Source organism: Mustela lutreola, chromosome 13 (assembly GCF_030435805.1).
Source record: "Mustela lutreola isolate mMusLut2 chromosome 13, mMusLut2.pri, whole genome shotgun sequence".
Taxonomy (NCBI): Eukaryota; Metazoa; Chordata; class Mammalia; order Carnivora; family Mustelidae; genus Mustela; species Mustela lutreola.
This window is the reverse complement of record NC_081302.1, coordinates 53414139-53438716: the sequence shown is the minus strand read 5'-3', so window position 1 is coordinate 53438716 and position 24578 is coordinate 53414139. Positions and strand designations below refer to the sequence as shown.

At 37.2% G+C, this 24578-nt stretch overlaps 1 protein-coding gene across 5 annotated transcripts in view; it reads right to left on the bottom strand.

Moving 5' to 3' along the window:
* Positions 1-427: 427 nt before the first annotated feature.
* NAA16 (N-alpha-acetyltransferase 16, NatA auxiliary subunit) overlaps positions 428-24578 on the bottom strand; it is a 63547-nt gene continuing 39396 nt past the window's right edge. For 4 of the 5 annotated variants that reach the window (XM_059143946.1, XM_059143947.1, XM_059143948.1 and 1 more), the window contains 11 exons: positions 23633-23705; positions 20935-21104; positions 20463-20615; positions 15333-15461; positions 10026-10239; positions 8799-8992; positions 7497-7605; positions 6975-7073; positions 6504-6647; positions 3025-3122; positions 428-1811 (listed from right to left, as the gene is read on the bottom strand). In XM_059143946.1, coding sequence (XP_058999929.1) covers positions 1614-1811; positions 3025-3122; positions 6504-6647; positions 6975-7073; positions 7497-7605; positions 8799-8992; positions 10026-10239; positions 15333-15461; positions 20463-20615; positions 20935-21104; positions 23633-23705 — 1581 coding nt within the window. In that variant the 3' untranslated portion in view covers positions 428-1613. Of the gene's footprint in view, positions 1812-3024; positions 3123-6503; positions 6648-6974; positions 7074-7496; positions 7606-8798; positions 8993-10025; positions 10240-15332; positions 15462-20462; positions 20616-20934; positions 21105-23632; positions 23706-24578 lie in introns of those variants that run through there. The other variant, XM_059143950.1, reaches the window with a different exon arrangement.

The following is a 24578-nucleotide window of genomic DNA, read 5'->3' as shown; positions in this document are numbered from 1 at the left end:
GGCTCCCTCCGGGCTCCCTCCGGCCGGCCCGGAGCGGCCTGGCTCCCGGCGGGCCCGCGCCTCTACAAGTACATTCAAGCATATATACACCGGCAGCTTAGCCCGCCTAGCCAATCACCGCAGTGCTCATGCACCTCCCGCGTGAGTGGACCTAAATGAACAGCCAATCATATTCAGTCCCTTACAGCTCTTATAGTAGGCCTCCTGTACTGGCTCCCGACAGACTGCCAAGTTCAAAAATTATTAAAACACTAAAAAGAAACCAACCTGCTATGGCATCAGAATTTATTGGTAGGTGTTTATTTTTTAATAACCAACTTTCTTTTTTATAAACTTAAAAATTAAATGATTAAGTTTTTATTCCTTTGAAGAAAAAACATTTTGCAAAAATATTTTATGTGAAATAATAACACAAATACAAATAAGCAGCTGTGTACAAAATAATTTATTACAGCATTATATAGGTTGGCCTTATTTTACAGTGAGTTTTTCTTCTCTTAACAATTATGAAGCTAAACAGCTTAGAAGTGAAGGAAAACCATTTTAATTAGAATGGATTCTCTAAATAAAATCTCCCTTTTTGAATTCATATTTGCCTTAAAGGGATGTATTAATATTAGACATATTTACACAGTTCTGAAAGAAATATACTGAATGATTCCAATATTGTTTTCTGTACAAGATAAAACAAAAACCTATATTCCCGCCCAAAAATATTGCTCAACAATGTTTTAATAAACTAACAATAGTTTAAATTCTCATTTTGCTGATACAAAAACATATTTAAGAGTCAATGCATGGCTATAAGAGTAACAATATTTCTTTATAATTTGTATTCTTCCCTATTATGCTCCCTTGAAGCACACCACTTAGATATAAACTACTTGTTAACACCTGAAGCAACTTAATCAAGATAGCGTAATTCTTACACATAGGTCCTTAAAAGACTGATCTAAGGATATGCAACAAATTTACCAGTGAATTTTTATGATTAAGAGGCAAACCAGTCCCCACATTCTGAATCATCTACATAAAACTGGAGTACCCATATTCAACAGAAAGTGGCATTTTCATGGATATTAAGGAGGAAATGGCAAATCATGAAAAAATTAAGGTGGAAAAAAGGGCAAACTGAAATAAATTTAAAAATAAACCTCTCTGTTGCCAAAAAAAAAGTTTCATGTTGTTTTTAAAATATAGTTTACACTTTAAAACTGATGTGCTTTAATCAAAAAGCAACCAAATAAACAATAATACAACAAACAATAACAGATCAAAACACAGATTCTGAAACCAGGATCTAAAGAAAATACTACAGTGGGGCTGTACCCAACTGAGCACAATAAAAATATAGTCATAATACAGAAGTGACAGCACCCATCACAATGTTGATGATCTGAAAGTTTAAGAAAACTGTACAGGTATAAACAGGTAATTTTCAAAAGAGTTTATGTAAATTGGCAGGGTCAGATAAAGGATAAAGTAAGTTTACAGAATACTGCCAAACTCTATCCAATGATTTCACTTCATACCTATATTAAAATATACCTGAAAAGGAAACCCTGACCTGAATTCAGCTCTGAGTCTTCTAGGAGTCGACTTTCTATGGGATTTCAAATTTCGTTTGCCAAGACATCATAGTTGGCTGTGTGGTTGAGTGCCACACCGGGACCGTCAGCTTCGCTTGCACCGGGCAGGAAAGCAGAAGTGAAAGGAAGCAGGTTATGACAGGCCACTCTGTATTCTTCATACTGGGAATTACAGTTCCCAAAGCTGCCATCAAGCAGTGCCTCGGAAACCTTTAGTAAAGTCTATTTAAAAAGGCGAGAATAAAAATAATTTTTAAGAAAAAAGGCTGGGTTACTAATCATTTTAATAACCAAAAGTTGCAAGGCATTAATTAAGCAAAAGAAAACTGGCAAGGCCTCAGCGTAAGAGAACTTCTTGCTACTCACAGTTAGTAATCACCTCAAAACAGGAACATTTTATTTATTTATTTTTTTGAATTTAAATTCAATTACTTAACATCTGGTGTATTATTAGTTTCATCGGTAGAGTTCAGGGATTCCTCGCATCATGTATCCTCCCCAAGGCCCATCACCAGTTATCCCATCCCCCACCCACCTCCCCTCCAACAACCCTCGGTTTAGAACAGGAACATTTTAGAAATCAATTCTGCAAAGTCTTAAAAAATGGCAAAATTCTACTGCTTGAAAAAGCGACTCTCTGAAACTAGTCACTACAATGAAAATGTCCTTTATTAACCACAGTAGTTCCCATTTCCTGAGGGCTTACTATGCGCCGGCAGGGAGTAAGCCCTGTGCAGGACAGTATTTCGGGGAACCCTCCTGCCAAGCAGGTTAAGTGGTACAGACACAGCCGGTGTTACTGTGCCTCACAGATACTATGTTTCTTACAAATTGAAGGCTATGGCAACCCGGTGTCTGCAATGCTACTGTCACCATTTTCCCAACAGTATTTGCTCACTTTGTGTCCCTGTGTCATATTTTGGTGATTCTTGCAAATATTTCAAACTTAGTCACTATTATTATATTTGTTATTATGATCTGCCATCAGTGATTACAACTTGCTGAAATCTCAGATGATGGTTAGCATTTCTCAGTAATAAACTTTTTTTTAACTAAGGCATTTAGATTGTTTTTTTTTTTAGACATAACACTATTACACACTTGACGGACTACAGTACAGTATAAACATAACTTTTACATGCACTGGGAAAACAAAAAATTCACCAGACACATTTTGTTGTGCTATTCACTTTATCAGTAATAGTCTGGAGCTGAACCCACAGTATCTCCCAGGTATGCCTATGTTTTCATCCTCATCTTATAAATGAGGAAGAGGAAGCCAAGAAGTGGAAATCTGCCTAATATGTGTGACAGCTCAGATCCAAATCCAGACATAACTCTGAAGGCCCACTCAAGAATTATGCTGTAAAGACCCATGTTCTGTCTGAGCATTCCATATCCACAAATTTGCAGAAATCAATCTGAAAAATCTTACCTTTACATTTATATCTTTTATAGTTTCATCCAATCTAGTGGCAATAGCAATTGCTTTCTCTTGCCTTGACTTATCCAGAAAATACATCATTTTAGCCCCTGAAATACCAAGATACTATAAAATGAGTGAACTCCAAGATCTTACAATTGATTCAACTAACATCAACCAGTGACTTCAAATAGGGTTCCAAGCATTTAATCAGCAGTGGGTTGGAGCTGACTCCTACTCAGAACTTGGGAGCCAGATGCAAAGTCACCACCCAACTCCCAATTCAGTGACATCCTACTGACAGACTAGGGCCACAACGGGAGTGTTTATATTATGGCAAAATGCTGCAAATCAGGGCTTCTTCTGTCAAAGAGAGATGGTTGTCAAACACTTACCAGGAGACCAGATTTAACAACCACCCTTCACCCTGGAAATGCTAAAGCTTAAATTATAAATATGGGCTACCCTGTAGCTAAAATTATTTTTTAAAGATGATACCTTCAAATAAAACAACTAAGGAACAAATTACCGTCACAGAGAAGTGTGACAGAGGGACAAAAGGAAAACGCTTTCATGTTCACAAAGAATGTAAGTAATTCTTAAAGGTTTTTTTTTTATCCCTATTCCTGGGTGCTATTTTTTCTGCATCCACTAAAATGATCATATGGTGTTTACCCTTTCTCTCTCATTGATGCGATGTTTCACACTGAATGATCTACAAATACTGAACCCTTGTAACCCAGGAGGAAATCCCACTTGATTGTGGTGAACGATTTTTTAATGAATTGTTGGATTCAGTTTGTTAATATTTTGTTGAGGATTTATGCACCTATGTTCATCAGGGATACTGGCCTGTAGCTCTCCTTCTGTATGGTCTATATCTGGTTTTGGTATCATAAGGCTGACCTCATAGAATGAGTCTGGAAGTTTTTCTTCCTCTTCTATTTTGGGGAATAGTTTGAGAAGAATAGGGATTAACTCCTCTTTAAATGTTTGGTAGAGTTCACCAGTGAAGACTTCCCTTTCACAGTGGAGACAACAGGTATTTTAATAACCTCTTTCTCCATGTCTGTATCTCCTATATCTCCTGGTCCATACTCTATGCTCATTTTTCTCTTGGACTTCTACCAATTTATACTGTTTACTGTTAATTTATAAGAGCTCTACATATATTATTAGCTTTTAATTAGTTGCAGATTTGTAAATATTTTTTTTTCAGTTAGCCTTTTAACTTTTCTTCTAAATTTTTATTTATTAAGTAATCTCTTCCCCTAACATAGGGCTTGAGCTCACAACCCTGAGATCGAGAGTCACATGCTCTACTTGACAGAAGGTGCCCCAGCCTTCTGACTTTCTTCATGGGGTTTTATTTTTATGTGGCAAAAATTACCTTTTTCTTAGAATTTCACATATTTGGGAAGGCATTTCCTATAATAATAATATAGAAATGTTTTCTTTCATTATCCTGTATTCTTGAAGAGAAATTATCTGTCCTTACTACCATGAAGCTGTCATTTTTCATAGGAAAGAATTTTCCATAGACAACAGAATCAGAAAGTTTCCCTTTAGAACAAGAAAACTTAGGTTGAAATATTTAAATATATGGCTTACTGAAGGAGCATAATTATACAATTCTTGCATAATTATACAGTCTTTTGTCCAGTTTACCATCTTGTCTATCCATGCCGTTTTGTTGTTTTGTGAATTTGTATAAACTGCCTATAATCCTTCCTGTAACTGGCAGGATATAAATAAAACATATGAAGTAATAAAAATACAAGAAAAAAAAGATCATTCATAACCACAAAATGTGAACGGAAACAACTAAAGCTTCCATATGTATTTCTTTTTAGCCTTTATCCCATGTAGGCATTTTTTTTTAACATAGTTGAGATTATATTTTATGTTAATTCTGTGTACATATTATAAAATTACTTACCGCTATTATTACAAATTTTTTGAATAAATATTATAGGACTGCCTAGTTTTCTATCTCATTACAAACTTACTACCATTTCCCCTCATACTAGACATACATTAAATTTGTTTCTGTTCTTTTCCCTACACTTACACACAACATTTCAGTTACCATCTTTACATGTAAAGCCCTATCTTTGCTTTGGATTAATTCTTTAAAATTATTTGCAAAAGTATGACCACAGCCAAGAAATCACAGATAATGTGAAGCTCTCTTTTTTTTTTTTTTTTAAAGATTTATTTAATTTAGGGGCACCTGGGTAGCTCAGTGGGTTAAAGCCTCTGGTTTCAGTTCTGGTCATGATCTCAGGGTCCTGGGATTGAGCCCTGCATCAGGTTCTCTGCTCAGCGGGGAGCCTGCTTCCCCCTCTCTCTGCCTGCCTCTCTGCCTACATGTGATCTCGGTCTATCAAATAAATAAATAAAATCTTAAAAAATAAAAAGATTTATTTCATTTATTTGAGTGCACACACACGAAGGGGCAGGGGAGAGAGTCTCAAGCAGATTCCCGCTCAGCATACAGCCCCTCGTTGGACTCAATCCAGTGTAAGGGCCTATTTAGCCAGAGCAATTTCATCTCGGTTAAACAGTGATTTTGTGTTTATGCAGTAAAACTTCAACTGACCCTGCCCCCTCCCCCGGCAAGGGAAACTTACTTAAAAGCAAGTCTGGGAAACCAGTAGAAAGTGGTTGACCAGTCCGTGATAACAGAGCCCAAATACTCTGGGGGAGGGGGGTCGGTCGTCAGGTCAGGTGGAGACTTCCAATCAGTGGGGTGAGCATACTGTTTCCCTAGCTACCAAGGAGTGTGGGCCCCGCCTTTTGGGCACCAATTCTGACCAAGGTGATAGGCTAGTTCAAATAGCCACTATGGGGTGAATTGTAATTCAAAGGGCCACCTGTGTGTGACCTAGCATGACTGTGCAGCTTTCTCTGAGTGTTGCAATCTCATTGGCCACCTGCGTGTGGCCAGGCTCAACCACATGGCCTTTGCTCTATAAAAGTCAGTCTGTGAGGCTGCGAGTCGCTCGCTCTCTCTGGAAGAGGCGGCCCTGAATGGTCGGTTTGATTCTCGATGCTTGGCGCAAAATAAAGCTTTGCTTGACCTTCGCTTTGTATCAGTCTTGCTCCTTTAATCACGGACCTAACACCAGGACCCTGAGATCATAACGAGCTGAAAGTAAGAGTCAGACACTCAAACGACTGAGCCCCCCAGGCACCCCAATGTGAAGCTCTTACTCAGAATGACAGACTGCTTTCCTAAACGGCACGGCCACTTTACACTCTCAGAAGCAAAATACCGAGTGCTTATTCACCATGTCTTTACCATACTTTCATCTCCTTTTTCCAAACCAACAAAACAAACCTTTCTTATTTTGAAAGATCAAAAATTATATTGTGTTGATTTCTTTTTCTATGATAATTTATAAGGCTGAACATCTTTACAAACTTTCACTTTCATTACATTCTAACCTCTTCCATAAATGTTCTAACCCCGGGAGTCAGACACTGACCTGAAAGCAGATGCTGAAGAGAGGTAGCATTGTGCTTGAGAAAATCCTCATTAAAACTTTCCAAATCTTTGTTGACAAATATTTTCTGCATTTCTTGAGATAGAACTTTGCTCACAATGTCTGGAAGATTACTATGATTAGACACTATAAAAACAAAATATTTGGAATTAAAAATTTTTTCATCTGTTCTCTGAAACAAAATCAGCATTTTTAAAGACATTTACATTTATTATTAAGCTTGATATACTTTACATAGTAAAATATTGCTCCTTTGGAATATAAATATATTCTAGCTTAAAAATGTACTAATTTTTAGCATATTCTTACTAGCATGTTTAATTTATAGATGCACTACAAATATTATCTTTTTTTGCTTTATATTATTGCAAATCTTTTTAATGTCCAACTTAACAGAAGGCTGCTGAACTGTCATATTCGCTTTTACATTAACATTACCTTTTGTATACTTACCAGACTTAGAAAATTTAATTAAACATTCATGTAACCATGGGTGATTACTGTTGATGGCAAAAGCTCGTTTGACAGACTGCAGCATCAACAGAAACTTCCCTGTGTCAGAAAAGAAAATATAAAAGTAACAGCATGAATATTTATGTACGCTGTTTTAGTCACTTTATTTTAGGCTCACTTAAATTCCAGTGACAAAATGTTACCTTTCCTGTAACATTCATAAGCAAAATTCACAGCTGACTTTGGTTATCAAAAACAATTTCTATTTTCTAAGAAAAGCTTGAAATCATGTAGAATTGAATGCTTCAGGTAAACAATTTGTATGACTGTTCAAACTATTCTCAAAATGGATTTGATCGTAATATTCTGATTGCCCCGTAAAGTTTTGAGTAGAAAAGGAAAAAGGGAACAGGAGACTTTGTGGAAGGCTGAAATGGAACTCTAACTATCTAACTAATAAAGATCACACTGAATATGGTCACCAATATAAGTAAGGATTAACAACTGAATTCAAATGATTACCTTTTCTAAAATATATTTCAAATGCTAACAGATGAGTGTCAATGTTATCAGCAACAAGGTTCTTAAGAGGTATAAGGAACTTGATAGCTTCTTCTAATGGATTTTCTATCTATTTTGAAACAGAAAGGAAAATTACTACATTTAAAAACAGCTATACAAGTTAAATTCACCCAAAATCTCATATTAATACATATCTAAAGTAATTTACAGTTCTCTTTATATGACCAAATAAGCAAGAAAACATTTTAAAACTATCTGTAAACAAATTCAAAATAAAATAGTCAATAATTTCAAAATGAAAATAGCTCTATTATTTTTTCTGATTATAAAACCAATATAATCTCATAAAACTCCAAAATGTCCAGGAAATTATTTCACAGGCTTAAGGAGATGGGACACCAAATACTGATAGCCCTTAATCTTGAAACATTCAAAGTACGGAGACAAATACAATTGCATTGTGTAAGTAGAAAAAAAATCACCAGTTTACAATCCTTATGCTAGATTCCACAGTAAATAAACCTGAAAGTTAAATTATTTCCCTAAATCTGATCCCCAAAAAACTAGGACACTTTGAGAAAATCCCAGAGATGAAGTGCTTTATCTTTAACTAAAACCTATCAAGATATACAAAATGTTTCCAGATGTAACAGGTAATTGGCTGCTCTAACAAATTACCAAAAATTTAGTGTCAATAAAGCAACACAGAGTTATTATCTTGGCAGTTCTGTAGGTCTAAAGTCCGACATGGGTCGCGCCAGGTTCAAAAATCAAGAAGTCAGCAGGACCATGTCCCTTTCGGAGGCACTAAGGGAGAGTGTGTTTCAATGCCCTTTTTGGCTTCTCAGGGTTGCCCATAATCTCCGTTTGCCGTTCACTCATTCCCTCTTCAGAACCAGATAATAGAGGACTGAGTCTCCTCAGCTACTCCAACCCCCTCTCCTTTGAAGACCCACTGTGATTCTCCTGGGCTCACCCAGATCATCCAGGCTAACTTCCTTATTTTAAGGCCATCTGCCACATTATTCCACATTGCTGTGTAATACAACATATTTACAAATTCCAGGATTTGGAATGTGGCTGGATTTCAGGGACCACTGTGCTGCCCACCACAACTACAATTCTATGTGTCATTTGCATTAACCAAAATTTGCACATTATCACTCAAAAATAATTAACTATCATAATGACCTTGAAATATTATAAAACAGCTCTGTCTCTAGATTTAATTAAAACATGTTCATGACCAGAACAGAAGCAAATAACCTAAATCCTACAAAGAAACACGTAAATTCATCTCACCCTTTCTAACTTTGCAGGTATAAGTTCTTCTTTGAGAGCACTGGCTTCTTCTTCTTCTTCATCCCTTTTCTTCTTTTGATTTTTTTGTTGACGTTCCCGTTCTGCATGCTTTCTCTCTTCTTCCAGTTTAGCCTTTTTCTGAGCTCTTCTTTGCTTGCTGAGCATTTTCTTCAGCTCTTTGGCTGACAGGTTTTCTATAAATATCCAAGTGAACACGAATTCTAAATCAAGGTTTCCATTTACCCCGCATCCTTCAGCAATACACAGTGCTGCATTACAGCAGTACAGCTTTAAGAGGGGAAAGGGGGAAAAGGCAAGGACACAGAGGTTTCTCAGAAAGTATATTCCCACAGCCCAGCACACACACCAGCACACAGCAGGCAACTGGTAAATACTGTGACTAAATTTCATCAATGTAAAAAATAAATTAATAATAAAACAAAATTAATCAATTTTGGCCCAGTTCCACCTTGCACACAATACATGACTTTAGGCAAATCACTTCATCTTGCTGAGCCTCAAGTCCCAATCTGCGTACAGGGGTGTGATGACACTGATCCTCTTGGAATACATCAAGGGTAAGTCAGACATTTACACATACTTGTGATCTCTTCAGAAATCTGCCTCCATGCTACTATCTCTCAAATATCTGTAGACACTAACATTTTAGTAAATAAAAAGCTATACATGTCTTCTCATTGGCACTATTATTTTCAACCAACTAGGCAGCGGAAGTTGTAAGAATATGTGTATTTCCCAAAAGGGCTCAAAGCTATTAAAAAGTAAAGAAAGAAAGAAAAAGAGCCCAGACATTTCTATTTTTCCCAATTGGTCTTACTGAAGATAAAAATAAAAATGATTGTGGGGAACCTGGCTGGCTCAGTTGGTGGAATGTGGTACTCTTGATCTCGGGGTTGTGAGTTTGAGCCCCATGTTGGGTGTAGAGATTACTTTAAAAAAAAAAATCTTTAATAATAAAATAAGTAAATAAGATTACAAGTCACCCATTAGGGCTATTTATAAGTATCAACTACAGAATAGGATCCCACTGACTTCTTCCAAGCACCTCCCTCTCCCCATCCACCATTTTTTTTTAGCATATAAGTGACCTGATTTGGGCTTCACATCCATTTGACAACATGCTTTTCTATATGTTGTTAATGCTAATGACATTCTGAAATGTAGTTTTCTTTTCAATCCTTTTAACACAAGTTCTTTTCCAGTTACCTGAATGTATTTCTTGTTGTTTGCTCTCATTGGTTAAGGGGTTATCATACAATTTCAAGTATATTTCAATCGCTGATCTGGCAGCCTTGAAATAGAAAGCATGTCTTCTGAGTATATCTTCTAATCTCAAAAGGTCAACATAGGCACGAAGGGTCATCTTTCTCATGCAGTATGTATGGAAATCAAATTGATCATCGGTTATCTCAAAAAAATGCTTTAAAAAAAAACCACAAAATTATTCCTTACATAGATGTCAACAATGTCTATTTTTATAAGGAAAATCATAAAAAGCCCCAAATACAGTGTAAGCAGTCACAATTCCACTTAGTTGCCCTTTCTACTGGGCAGTCCTTAACACTACAAAGGACATCAAACTCTTCTTTGTATTCAACTGAAGTTTCTGTTGTAACAATCCTTGGCCATTCCTTATAAATCATGTTTTGTGATGATATTCAATGTCTGTGTAATAAGTTAGATCAGATTTTTTTAAACTGAAATCAGTATATATTAATTTTTCACTCTAAGGAAGTATTTCTCCTTAGTATTCTCCCCAAATCAACATGACAAAGTTAAACAGAGCTCTGAATGAAGGTCAAATATATATAGGTTCATATTAAATGTTTACAAATCAGACTATTCTACTCAACCGTAAGTTCTTTGAGGGTAAGCCCTATCATCTCTATTGCCACTATCTGGCATAGGGCGGAACATTCAATAAGCATAATTTTTGCCAACTCAAGAGAGAAGCTGCTTATCAGGCATGTGTGACCTCTTAATTTCCTACGGCCTCAAATATTTAATCTCAGTTAGGAATAAAGAAATGTATACAGCCAATTTCATGAAGTTGTTAAGGAATCAAACAAGACACTTTAAATTTTATTGGACACAGAGCATTATGATTTTTTCTCATTCAATAAACTCCCACTAATCTATCAACATTCCATTTTAGCAATGGTTCTTAATATGTAGTCTGTGTATAAATGAGCACAATAACATTTTCCCAAGGAGAGAGTTCAAGGCTTTCATTCAATTCTCAAAGGATCCACGGCCCAGAAGTTAAAAAGCTAATTCCTTACATGGCAAGAAGACAATTAACATCGCTACTTCAAAACAATGTAAACTTTTATTTTCTTTCCTATGTGCACCTCTACCTCTATTTTCTTTCTTCTCCCCTATTTTAGCTTCTCTAAAAATACAAAGAAAAACGAATGATTCAATACGCAAAACCAGATTAAGCTCTTCTCCTACTTCATCTACCCTCTGTCCTGGGGGCCAAAGTAACTCACTGTGCAGAAGACACATTAGTAATTGTCCACATTTCATAATTTTAGTTGTGCTGGTGATTAGAAATACGCTACACACAGAATTACTTTAAGTACCTGAGATTTTAAGGGAAGAATTCTAAGATAAAAAGAATAAGAGTACACAGTGTAGAGGGGGAAAAAATGAACATTTAACATTAGTTGATAACTTTAAGAATCATGCTTTAACAGGTTATGTTAGAAAACTGCATTCCTCTCATCAATAAGACAAACCAAATCATAAGAATTAACATGAACCTGTTTTTTTTAATCGAAGGGTTACATATTTCAGAAATGCTTTAAAAAAAAAAAACCACAAAATTATCTTTGTGGTTAATGTAAATCAAGTTATTCTAGACCTTAAGATCTTAAAATCCAATACAACTCAGGAAAAATGGCAGTGCCAATAATCAAGGAATACAAAATGAGATAACATCTATGAGATTACAGGACTTTATTTTAAAGTTGAGAAACATTTATGTGTAAAAAGGCAGATGCAAGTTTCCGGAGATACTCTAGCAGCTTTAGTAGACACGATCTGAGTCAAGTCTTAGAGGGAGCCGTAGGGAACCACAAACATTTAAGCCGCCTCTTTTCCAGTTAACAGCCCACAGGCTGCCTCTCTCCAGTTAGTCTTCCATACATAGGGTAACCAACTTATCCCAGCTTGTCTGGGGCTTTCTCGGTTTTTCCAATGAAAGCCCTGCTCTGCCCTAGGCAAACCAGGACGTTGGTCACTCTATAGTAAGCTAACAGTGCTGGACAGCATAAGGCTAGAGTACATTAGGAAAAGTAGGATACTAACAAAATAATTTTGCCTTGCGAAGAAATACTATATTGCAGAATCCTACTTATAAACAACTAAATAATCTTAGCTTGATTTTCTTTTTAAAAAATTCTTTATTTCTTTATTTTGGAATAATTATAGATTCAGAGGAAGTTACAAAGTTAGCATAGAGATATCCTGTACACTCTTCTCTCAGTGTTCCCCCAGAAGTAATATCCTACGCAACGATAGTATGAGAACAAAATTAAAAAACTGACATCGGAACAATGTGGGTATATAGTTCCATATGATTTTTATCACATGTGTAAATTTATGTAAATACAACCACAATCAAGACACGGAACTAGTCCATCACCACAAAGATCTACCTAACACTACCTTGAAGGTGATTTAAGTCTCCAGATTTATAAAACATAAAAATCTACTAGCTGACACAAACAGGTGAAGTTAGTCTCCCCATACGTTAGCTAAACAATAACACAGTATGGTCACCTACCAGCTTCCTGCAGAAACTAGGTACCCAAATTTTAACACACAGCTCAGGCTTTTAACTCCATTTTCTCAATATAAACTACTAGTTCTTTTGGGACCAGGGGAAGGTAATGTTGGTAGGAATTGCTTAATTTGTCAAAATTGGGCTGGAATCAGCATTAAGTCAAGTCAGCAAAGAACTGAGAAATGCTAGTGACAGCTTAAGAGTGTGGTTTCCTTTAAGAATTCCCTACTTGTCCCTCTCTTCTCACCCAGATTCTCCCACTCCGCTACTTCTCAGAGTTCCTGGAGAAAACCAATAAAAGCTCACATACAGAAAGGCAACAAAAACCTCTGAGTCAAAAAATAATAACCAGACCAAAAATAGCGTAATACGTGACTCTGTGCCCTTTATAGAAAATCTGTCATAAAGCAGGCATCAACTGGATCAGGATTAAGTTGCACTAGAAGATCAAGTTATGAACTGCCTATGGCTCTGATCTATTGGAAATCCTAGACCTTATCATAAAGTTTTAGAAATATGTATTACTGCTGTGTTTCAGATATAAAGCACACTAAAATAATGAGAAACTAATCACCTGGAAAAATAGGAAAAGAAAGGAATTCTTAAAAGAAAATAGTTTAAAGTTATTCTGAACACAAGTTTATATCCAATATTCTGAAGATGGTTGTTTTGTTTTTGTTTTTAATAAAACTCAAGTTCTAAACAGATTGGGCTGGACTTTATAACTGTTACATATAATCCTAAAATCCTTTGAGGGTGGCAAGATGAAAGCAGAGAAAGTATTATACTGGACCATTCCAGAATTCTAACATTTTAAATCCAATTACTAAAAGCTCACAGCAATATGTGTCATAGCTGAAACTAACCTTGAAGAGAGTATTCTTGAATGAATTTTTGAAGGCAAAAGAAAGGCCCAGCCCTTATTTGAACTTCTACTGTATTCATTGAAGGTGAATGTAAACTGCAAAGTTGTATTTTTGAAAGGTGCTCATTTCTTTACAAAAATAGTTAAAATCCAGGCACAAAAGCAATTCATGCAGATACTTATAATAAATCTGTAAATTCTGCAATTACTCTTAAATCTTCAAAATATATATCATTAAGAATTATTTTAGATTGTTAATTTTATTAGAAATGAATTTTAGCATTAATCAGTTAATAAAATATTTAATCTCCCTATTTGTACTAAGCACTCACACTTCAACATACAACCACTAGAAGAGTTAAGCCTTACTTTTACTATAAAAGACTAAGCTTACAAGTGGTCTACAAATAGGCTTTTTTTTTTTTAAGATATCATTTATTTATTTGAGAGACAGTAAGCATGAGAGAGAGAGAAAACAAGCAGCAGGAAGGGGCAGAGGCAGAGGGAAAAGCAGGTTCCCCGCGGTGCAGGGAGCCCAATATAGGACTGGGATCCCAGGACCCTGAGATCATGACCTGAGCCAAAGGCAGACGCTTAACTGACTGAGCCACTCAGGCACCGCCGCCACCCACTCTTTTTTAAAATCTGTGTCTAATTCGTTCTGTCCTCAAGGACTAACAAATCCAAATCAAAACAGTAAAGTTTCTAGCAATAATTATGTAACAGGAACAGAGGGTGACAATGTCTGCCATATTTTATTAATCTCTGATAGCCAGTGATTTCCTGTAATCTTTTTTCTTCAAAAATGCTTTCTACCAGTCAAATCATATTTCTTAAAGTAGATATAGCTGATCTGACATTATAGAATTTTATTTCATGTTCCTGAGCCAACATCACTATAAATTCAAGGGAGAGCATAATCTAAATGAAACTTAGTAAAGGAACTGCAAGTCATCATAGTCTAACAATCCTTAATAAATATCACAAAGAAATACGTGGTCATTAATGTTAGGAGGACTGGGGCTGAAGCTGGAGATAGGATTATAATGATCCTGAGGATGTGCAAATTTCTCTTTCTTCTGGGTCACCTCAGAAGTTTCACATGGGAAAACAGCCAAAGTGACTGCCCAGTGCAGACAGCAGGCTCACCTGACTACGCCGCCTGTGGCTTTATACTGCGTCAGCATGGGAGCAGGGGGTGCCGAATGAGCCCCCAACTGAGGGCTGCTGAGGACTGCCTCAGGCGCGCTTTTGTGGCTCTTTTCCTCCTGTTGTCCATTTGGAAGGAGAGTGCTTCAGAGATGACAAAGAACAGGAAAACAAAATTCACACAAAGGAAAAGAAAAGTCCCCTCGCTAAGGCACATCACACATAATCCTAAAAACAAGTAATACAATAAGCCTGCAAACCAGCTGCAGACTGCTGTTCACACAGAACAGTATCCTGGGAAGACAAACTGGAGAGAGGCTGACTACAGAGCAGATCCTGACGTAAAGGGGAAAGAGGTGGCCATCGGCTTGTGTGTCCTGCTGGGCGAGTGATGAAATCAAACAATGGCCCGATTACGAAATAGAAATTCTGAATGTATGTTAATAATAGCAATAATGGCTCGATAGATCAATCTTTTCCTTCTTCCCGCAGACCAAATTATGCAGACACGTCACAATCATAACCAATTGAGGATCAAAAAAGCAGGCATCTGTTCACAACTTCTGAATGTCTGAAAGGCTAACCATCCAGATTTCTTTCCACAACGAAGTTTCCAAAGTAGTCAGAACAGGTAGAGGATCCCATGTAGAAATCAACCTGTTTTCGTCACCTTACAGGAGAAAAATAGAGTCAAAATTCTACAACTTACCCTTTCTACTTCGTGGCATTTTTTCAAGGCATCCCCGTACCTCCCCAAGCGCTGGTAAGCTGAAATGCATTCGGTCTGAAACCACATACACTGCATTTCATTTAGATTTTCCATGGCAGATGTTCCTTCCTACAAGGGAAGCATTCACAAATATAGGAAGCAAACAATAAAAGAGATCCTATAAAAATCTCATTTTCTCTTTTACAACAATGGCTACAAGTATTATTATGACAATAAATAGCAATAAACAACTATTTCACGATACTTCCAAATTCTCCTGTTGATTCAAAATCACATGTCTTATTTACCCAGCTCTGTCTGAGTATTCAACACTCTACCTGGGAAAGGCACCAAACTGGTGAAGCTAAGTTTTGAACACCACAGGGCCGCCTGGTGGCTCAGTTGGTAGGGTGTCTGACCCTTGATAGTGAAAGATTGTGAGCTCAAGCCCAGTGCTGGGCTCCACGCTGGGAGCGGGAAGCCTCCTTAATGAATGAATGAACCATTTAAGACAGTAATCCTATGAAGCACTGCCTATTTTCTTCTTTCTAAGCAAACACTGTTTAACCTCTCCCTGTTGGCTCAGGGTCACTATGATTGATGTACACCCATTATTGCTGAATTTGTTAGGAATAGTTCTAAGACTGTTTTCCAGGTTCCCAGTCTCCTCCCTTCATCTTTGGCCATTGGTTGATACTTTCTTCATGTCCATGTGTCTGTTTCCTGTTCCTTGCCAACTCCTCTCATTTGCAGTGGGCTGACAAAACCAAATAATGGTATTTGGAAAGAACAGTTGTTATCTTGGGTTCAATGAGAATTCTGAGCAGAGTGTTAAGACTTAAAGCACTGACTTTCAATGGAGGGACACTGAAGCTTTGTCACAATTTAGAGGAGTTATTTCAAATATATGACCCACCAGGGAAAATGGTAAAGGTATACGTACATAAATAACTTTAGCCTTCAGTTCTTTTTCACACTCATTTTGGGTGACTAGTTCAATTTTCAACATTCTCATTAAAAGTATAAAAACTGATTATCTCTGGACACCTGGGTGGCTCAGTGGGTTAAGCCTCAGGTCATGATCTCAGGGTCCTGGGATCGAGCCCCACATCAGGAACTCTGCTCAGCAGGGAGCATGTGTCCCCCTCACCCCTGCCTGCCTCTCTGCCTATCTGTGATCTCTGTCTGTCAAATAAATAAAATCTTTAAAAAAAAAAACAAAACAAAACTGGTTATTTCTCAGTGAATGGAATTATAGGTATATGCTATTTCTTCCTTATGGTTGTATTTATTTTCCATTTTTTGATAATTACATATTTTTGTAAGAAATCTACATTCTTTTTCATTTGAAAATCTTTACTAACTAAAACTGTCCAGCTTGTATCAACAACTCTATACAAAAATTCTGCAAGAAGGAAATGTGCCACTTCACTGACTTATTAGCATCAGCTAGAATCACTTATCATCACACAAAAAGTGACTTCCAAAGGTTAGCAGTCTTCCTCCCCTGGTTCAGTGGGCTACCACCATTATGGACATGCCTGGCCAAAGAACAAGAGTGGCCAAACAGAAGCAGCTCTCCATCCGACAGGAAAACTTGTCAAGTGTGGATGACCAGATGCAAGTCTGACAAGCCAGCTGGACCACAGATTTCGGGGACTCCTCTCCTCAACCAGCCAGCCCTTCCTGTTCTTCTACGTTCTGGGGTGCCTTTTCAGACACATCTTGGCTGACTGTGGCTTGGTATGCATATGCGCATGTTGGTTTTTAAAACCACTGGACTTGGGGTGCCTGGATGGCTCAGTTGGTTAAGTGACTGCCTTCGGCTCTAGTCATGAGACCGGAGTCCTGGGATCGAGACCCACATTGGGCTCCCTGCTCAGTAGGGAGTCTGGTCTCCCTCTGACCTTCCTCTTCTCGAGTTCTCTCTCTCAAATAAATAAGTAAAATCTTAAAAAATAATAATAATAATATCACTGGACTTACTCAACTTAAGAAGTTTTGTACAGGGGCGCTTGGGTGGCTCAGTCGTTAAGCATCTGCCTCAGCCTGGATCATGATTCCGGAGTCCTGGGATGAAGCCTGCTTCTCCCTCTGCCTGCTCCTCTGCCTGCTGCTCTGCCTGCTTGTGCTCTCTCTCTGTCTAATAAATAAATAAAACCTAACTTCCTTAAAAAAAAAAAAAACAAAAAAAGGTTGTGTATACTCGTTTTACTGGCACTTTCCTTCTTACTCCCGCTCCGGCCTTTCAAGGGGTTGTCTCCTGTACAAACACTGCTGCCTTTACATCTATTCTTGTACCATCTTGCCATCTCCAGAACTGTGCTGCACTGCAAAGAAGAGTCTGAGCTCCAGCACTATGTACTACGTGACCCTTCAGAGTCTCGACGACTCTGTTGCCAAGTGCCAGACACATGGTTCAGTGCTACGTGAACATAAACATTATCATGATTTTCCTTATTTTATTTTTCCTTCTCCTTACCCGTTAGCCAGCATTCTTGCTAATGCTTCCCCCCGCAACAATATACCTACCATTTTGCATCTGTTGATCCTGCAGCATGTGAATTTTGGAAACATTAGTCACTGCAGTTTCTGCTCCTATTACAATTCTAAAACATGTGTTTTAGTTTTAGTGTCAGAGACCCCCTAAGCTAGAATCCTGGCTCCAAAATGAATGACTAGCTGGGTGATCTCCAGCTGGCACAGTACCTGATCACTCTAAATATTTTCTTGACTATAACACCGGAGTAATGCTATCAGAGGACTGGTAGGATTAAGTGAGATTATGTATATAAAGTACTTAGCTCAGGGCTTAATAATTGTTAAAGGCACTTTCTATTTCCCCTTACAAATGGTACACAAATTATTTGCATTACTCTAAATATGAGAAAGTAGAATTCAGGAAGGTTCAGATGAAAATGCCATTTTTATGATGAGTGAGAGATAACAAATGGTCTCTAGGTGGTAGCCTTTCACGAAAATTTAAATGTGTGAGATAAACATACATACATACACACTCACATATATCACACATTTAAATTTTCATGAAAGCCTACTACCTGTACACCATTTATCTCTTACTAATATAACATACATTTCATATATATGATATATATTTGTGTATATATATATATCTGTATATATGACAGATTACTTACCAATACCTACTAACACCAGACTTAAATTTATGCTACTTAGATAGTACAAAACGAGATCTTACTACTTCCCTGATTACTAATGAAAACCTCTTTTCTGGCCATTCCACTTTCCACTTCTGTGAACTAACTATTCGCATCCTTTGCCCATGTTTCTCTTGTCTTGTCTTTTGCTTACGAGGTTTAGTGTGTGTGTGTATTTTTGTTTCTATGACATTCTTCTAAGTAGTTAAGTTTTCACAATAAAAGCTCAAGCTATTCTGTGACTTCTAAATTACAGGAGGTTATGATAAACACCCCGACACAACCAGAATCTGGTTAACATTTAAGGAAGGTGGTACGCTGGGGCTGCAGTAGGAATACTTTAGTATCACAGGGCACAGCGCTAACTTACTTTCATCTAAAATCACTTACTCACAAACACCAGCACTAAAGCCCTCCAATAGTGTATGTCATGTGCACTCAGAGATAAAAATTTTTTATTCCCAAGTATTTTCCACAAAAGTTGGAAATTAAACTTGGGAACATGGTCTGCACATTATGCCTCAAAGTCATATTCAATGTGTTTAAGTAACTATTTCTTTGTGGAGTTCTTTATAATTCTTATTCCATCATATGGATTGGAAATACCTTCTCCAATTCTATGGTCTACCTTTTCACTTTGCTTATGGTTATTTTTGTTATAGGTAAACCTTAATTTTAATATGGTCAAATATATTCACTTCACTTTTTTTTTTAAAGATTAAAAAAAAATTTTTTTTTTATTTGACAGACAGAGATCACAAGTAGGCAGAGAGGCAGGCAGAGAGAGAGGGGTAAGCAAGCTCCCTGCTGAGCAGAGAGCCCGATGCAGGACTCGATCCCAGGACCCTGGGATCATGACCTGAGCCGAAGGCAGAGGCTTTAACTCACTGACCCACCCAGGTGCCCCAAATATATTCACTTTACTCTTATACTTAAGGTCTTCAGTGCCTTAAGAAATGCTTTCTACCTCAAAGTCTAAAGCTAGATTACAAGATTTTCTTTAATCAGGTTGCAACTGATTTCCGTACAGCAGAAGAATGTCATTTTATGTCTGTCTATACAAATAACTAATTGTGTCAGCAATGTCTTTTCATCTCTGATTCTGAAAGCACCTTGGCTATATGCCAAGTTTCCAAATACGTGTGCATCTGTTTCTGACCTTACCTGTTCCATTAGTCTACATATATTTTTAACCATAAACTTACTATTTTTATAACAAGATTGAAAGTCCACATGGTAAAATATATGTAAAGAGGGAAAGGAAAGGAATAGATGTTAAGCCCAACAATTTCAGAGAACTTAAATTCTAAAATGCCAGAGACTATAGTCTCTGTTAGTCCTTTTTTCTCTCTTTTTTTAAAAGATTTATTTCTTTGACAGAGAGCACACGTGCAAGCACACACCCCATGGGGGGTAGGGGCAGAGAGAGAATTTCAAGCAGACTCTGCACTGAGTGGAGCCTGACATGGGGCTTGATCTTATGACCTGGAGATCATGATGTGAGGTAAAACCAAGAGTCAAAGGCATAACCGACTGAGCCACCCAGGGCACCCCCATAAATATTAGTTCTACATAGAAAGAACTCTACAAGCAGATCCAAAATAACTGTAAAAGAGAAATTAAAAAGGAGCCACAAATTACTAACGAGACAAAAAAGTTATAAACTGAATACTACACATAAGCACTGAAGTCTGGCATATTGCTTATTTGTGTATAAAGGTACTATGTTCCTATTACTGTCTTTCAACCATCTGCCACCAGAAGCACATGTGTATACACACTCCGCCACAGAAGAAACCGTACTTAGGACACGAGTTAGACGGGACTCATACAAATAGTAACAAAAAATGAATTCTTTTGAACTTAAGTGGCAAACTTCACAAATCATCAGAGAACTGGAGTTTCATTTTACTAATTCAGAAAAGTACACGCTCAGTATGGTATTTCCTACCCTTGTGAATTTGGAGCACATTTCCTCTGCTTCTTTAATCATATTTGCTCGAAGCATGTACTTTGCACATTTGGAGTTGATGAATCTATCGGCTGTGTCCAAAGATTGTGCTTCAGCCATCCACTTTGCAGCTTCTTTGAGATTACCCATGTGCTTTAAGAAACAAAAGTATTAAAGAAACCACAGTATTTATGATTAAAAAATTATAGGTGAATATAAAATAGTCAATAAAAACTAGAAATATGGTACCATTTCTAACAAATTTATCTAGAACTCTTTGGTTAAATTATGATTCGCATTTACTAAGAGATATATCAAGGAATTACCAAGGATTATATACTGTTTATACCACTATGTAACATAAAGTGCCCTAAGATTATTAGAGTGTTAGATATTTTTATATTTTATGTAGGAAAAACTCCAAGCGTTCTTAAAGTGTCAAATTCATCAAAAAACACAACTAAGAGTTTACCTTGTAAATTTTTGCTTTCATATAGAATAATTCTATTAGAGTGGGAGTACTAGCAATTGCAGCATTGATATAATCCAAAGCCAAAGAATACTGCCCAAGTTTATCAAAGTGCTGTGCCAGGAAATACTGAACCCAGAGCAGTGTTGTTGGGGGTTCCTTCTCTCCATTCTCTGTAATCAAACAAATATAAAATTACTATAGAGAAGGCAAAGTAAAGCAAATCACATACTTTTTCCCTTAATGCATGATGAAATTAATAATTACTACAAAAGTAAGGGTAAAAACACAGAAAAATTACCAATTTCAAAAGAGAAAGGCAGGACTTTATGCCATAAAGTTCAAATAGTAGCAGCCAGGAGAGAAACAAGATGGTGGTTTCATAGGCTTCTAACACCTACCTCACCCCAAAGAAACCATCCTGGGGAAAGAGGTAAATCAGTCTAACTCTATGAATTTTCTGGCTGAGAATGTAAGGCAGCAGATCAGGAAAAGTCAGGGGAAACAGCTGGGTTAAGAGAAGTCCCTAACTACCCCACACAAACAAGACCTGCTAGGGCTTTGCATTTCCTAGGTCTCAACCCTACATCAGGGGAAGCCAAAGTTGAAGGTATAAGAGGCCCTCCTGACAAGGTGGAATGAACCCTACAATGTGACAAAAGCAGTGACAGTCAGCTGAGCTCTATCCTGTTCCCCATTCTGAACCTCGAGCTACAGAAGAGTAGATAAAGAAATACCAAGCTCTCCAAATGGATTTCAGCAGGGAAGTCATACAGGTCTGAAATTAGATAGAAAGAGGAGAGAGGAGAATTCACCCACACCACAGGAAAAAAAAGGTTTCCTAGACTAGCTAATCAAATGAAAGAACAATGTAAACACAAAAATTAGCATAAATTAAAACAAATAATAAATAAGGGAAAGAGACAAGCATTTATCTCGTTCCTTTTATATAACATTTCAGAGGAACCAGATATTTGATGAGGGTAAGTTTTTTTTTTTTTTTTTTTTTAAGATTTTATTTATTTATTTGACAGACAGAGATCACAGTAGACGCAGAGATAGGCAGAGATAAAGAGGAAGCAGGCTCCCTGCTGAGATGCGGGGCTCCATCCCATGACTGGGATCATGACCTGAGCCAAAGGCAGAGGTTTTAACCCACTGAGCCACCCAGGTGCCCCGAGGGCAAGTTCTTTGTAAGAAAAATTCTAGCTATTAAATGCAGGGGAAAAAATGATTCGAATGAAATAAGGGACTGAGGCAATGGTCCTCAGAGGCTGCCAAAATCACCAGGTAAGAGGAACTTTTTAACCAGCAGATCAGGCTGACCACGTCTAAACCCGGATCCATCATCACATCACAAAGAGAAAAGCAGAATGTCTTCTGGCTCCAGATGTGAGACAAAGCAACACATAAGTATCCACAAAAAACCTGGATTTAATCAAGCCTATAAATCTAACTACAGGTTTGCAGGAAATATGAAGAGCAAAATATATTAAATGATACCAGGAGAAAGCAATCAGCCAAATCCATAACATGAACATTCCAAAAGACAAATGACCTTTCAACAAATGGTGGGAATTTTTTTGTTTTTGTTTTTCTGTTTTTAATGGGAGGGGAGGTTACTGTTCAAGATTAAAAAACTATCAGAGACATAACCAAATGTAAAGTGTAGACTTTTTTCAGAGCCAAATAAGTCAATTACACAGAGACATTATTTGAGGTAACTGGGGAAACTTTTACGTGGACTGGGTGTTCAATATTACGATACAAGCATTAACTTGTGTGAGCTTGCACCCTGGCTGCATCTTCTGTGTAAGTGTTCTAAACCATTAGAGATGCATGCTAAGGTACTGACAGGTAAACAGGATGTCTGCTTTAAAAATACTCCAGAAGGGGCGCCTGGATGGCTCAGTGGGTTAAAGCCTCTGCCTTCGGCTCAGGACATGATCTCAGGGTCCTGGGATCGAGCCCCGCATAGGGCTCTCTGCTCAGCGGGGAGCCTGCTTCCCTCTCTCTCTCTCTCTCTCTCTGTCTGCCTCTCTGCCTGCTTGTGATCTCAAATACCCCAGAAAAGTGACACAAGATAACTTCAGACAGGACTGGCAAGATGTTGGCCACTGAGGCTGGGTGATGGGGACACAAGGGTTCATTCTCCCATCTACTTCTGTGCTGTTATTTCATTATGAAGTTTGTTTTAATCTAACAAAAACAAAAGGGCAATAACATGTAAAAGACACAGGAAGAACTCAGACTAAAGTTAGCATCTGCAGGACGTGAAAGCATTCTAGAATGTTTTTTAAACTAAGATGCCTTAATTTACATATGTCCTGATAAAGAAAGAAACAAAAGACTAAATCATATAGAATTTAAAATAAAAAAAGAGTAGAAAGAACAGAGAAGCAGGAATTTGGGGAAAATAGGTTTCAATATAAACTAACTGTACGATCTTAGCAAGCCACTCACCTCTTAAGTCTGTTTACCCATGTTAAAACACAGTTAACTCCCATCTTACAAGATTATGGAAAATTTAAATTAAGTAAGACTGAAAGTGCTCTTCTAATTTCCTTCACAAATTCAAAAACTATTTAGTAAATAGGTATCATGTAGCACATACATAAAATACAGGCTAATTTTACTCTAAGTTATTAAAAATGGATTGAAATGAGTAATCAAATTCCAATTCAATCTAATTTAAACTTACCATAAGGGCTAAAAAAGTCACACGTTTTAAGAGAGGTTTCATAATTCGTAACAAGCTCCTGGATTATAGAAATCTGTTAAAGAAACATAGTTTTTAAATTTAAAAATATTTTATTAATGGTATTCATATTTACTGTGGAGTACATTAGATTTGGAAACAATGTAGGGGTTATTTCAGGACTACATATAAACTAAACTACTAGGATGTCTGTTCCCCCTGCTTCCTCACTGTGTGAGGGGAAAGCAAGAAAAACACAGAAAATATACTGTTCTCTTTATTAATAGTAAAACAGAATCTCATTAATTTGTCATCTCAATAAGTTGGTTTGAGTTTTTAAAGGACAAATTATCAATAATTACTACAAAACCTTTTTTTTGGCTAATAGTTTATCTACCTTTTGCTTCTCACTGTTAGAGTGGGTAGTTGTAAACAATTATATATTTGGATTTTCAAAAGCTACCCATAACAAAAAAGACAAATGAAATGATCCAAATGACACAGTGATTCAATGGAATAGGTTAAGTAAACTCCAAACTAGATATTTACACTCCCTTTACTTTCAGTGATCATTCTGATAAACAGATTTGCATCTCAATGTCCCCCTCAAGTAGGACTGAAATACCTATAAGCCTCACTGGAGTGCTCTGCCCTGAAAGTGGCAAACAAAATGTGACATGAGTTAGAAGCCCAAGAGGAAAAAACAGCTCATATATATAATTGGTTTTAAATGCCTATTGATGTTAACTGTTCAGAATGAGTTGGAAAAAATAACTACCTTATTTGTGATATTCAAAAGGGTAAAGGTTTAGGAATCCTGGTTAAGTGGCTGTCTTGGGTCCTGATATCAGAGTCTCTGGATTAAGTCCCGTGTCCAGCTCCCGCACTGAGCAGAAGTCTGCTTCTCCCTCTGACCCTCTGCCCTCTTGAGCTCTGTCTCATTCACTCT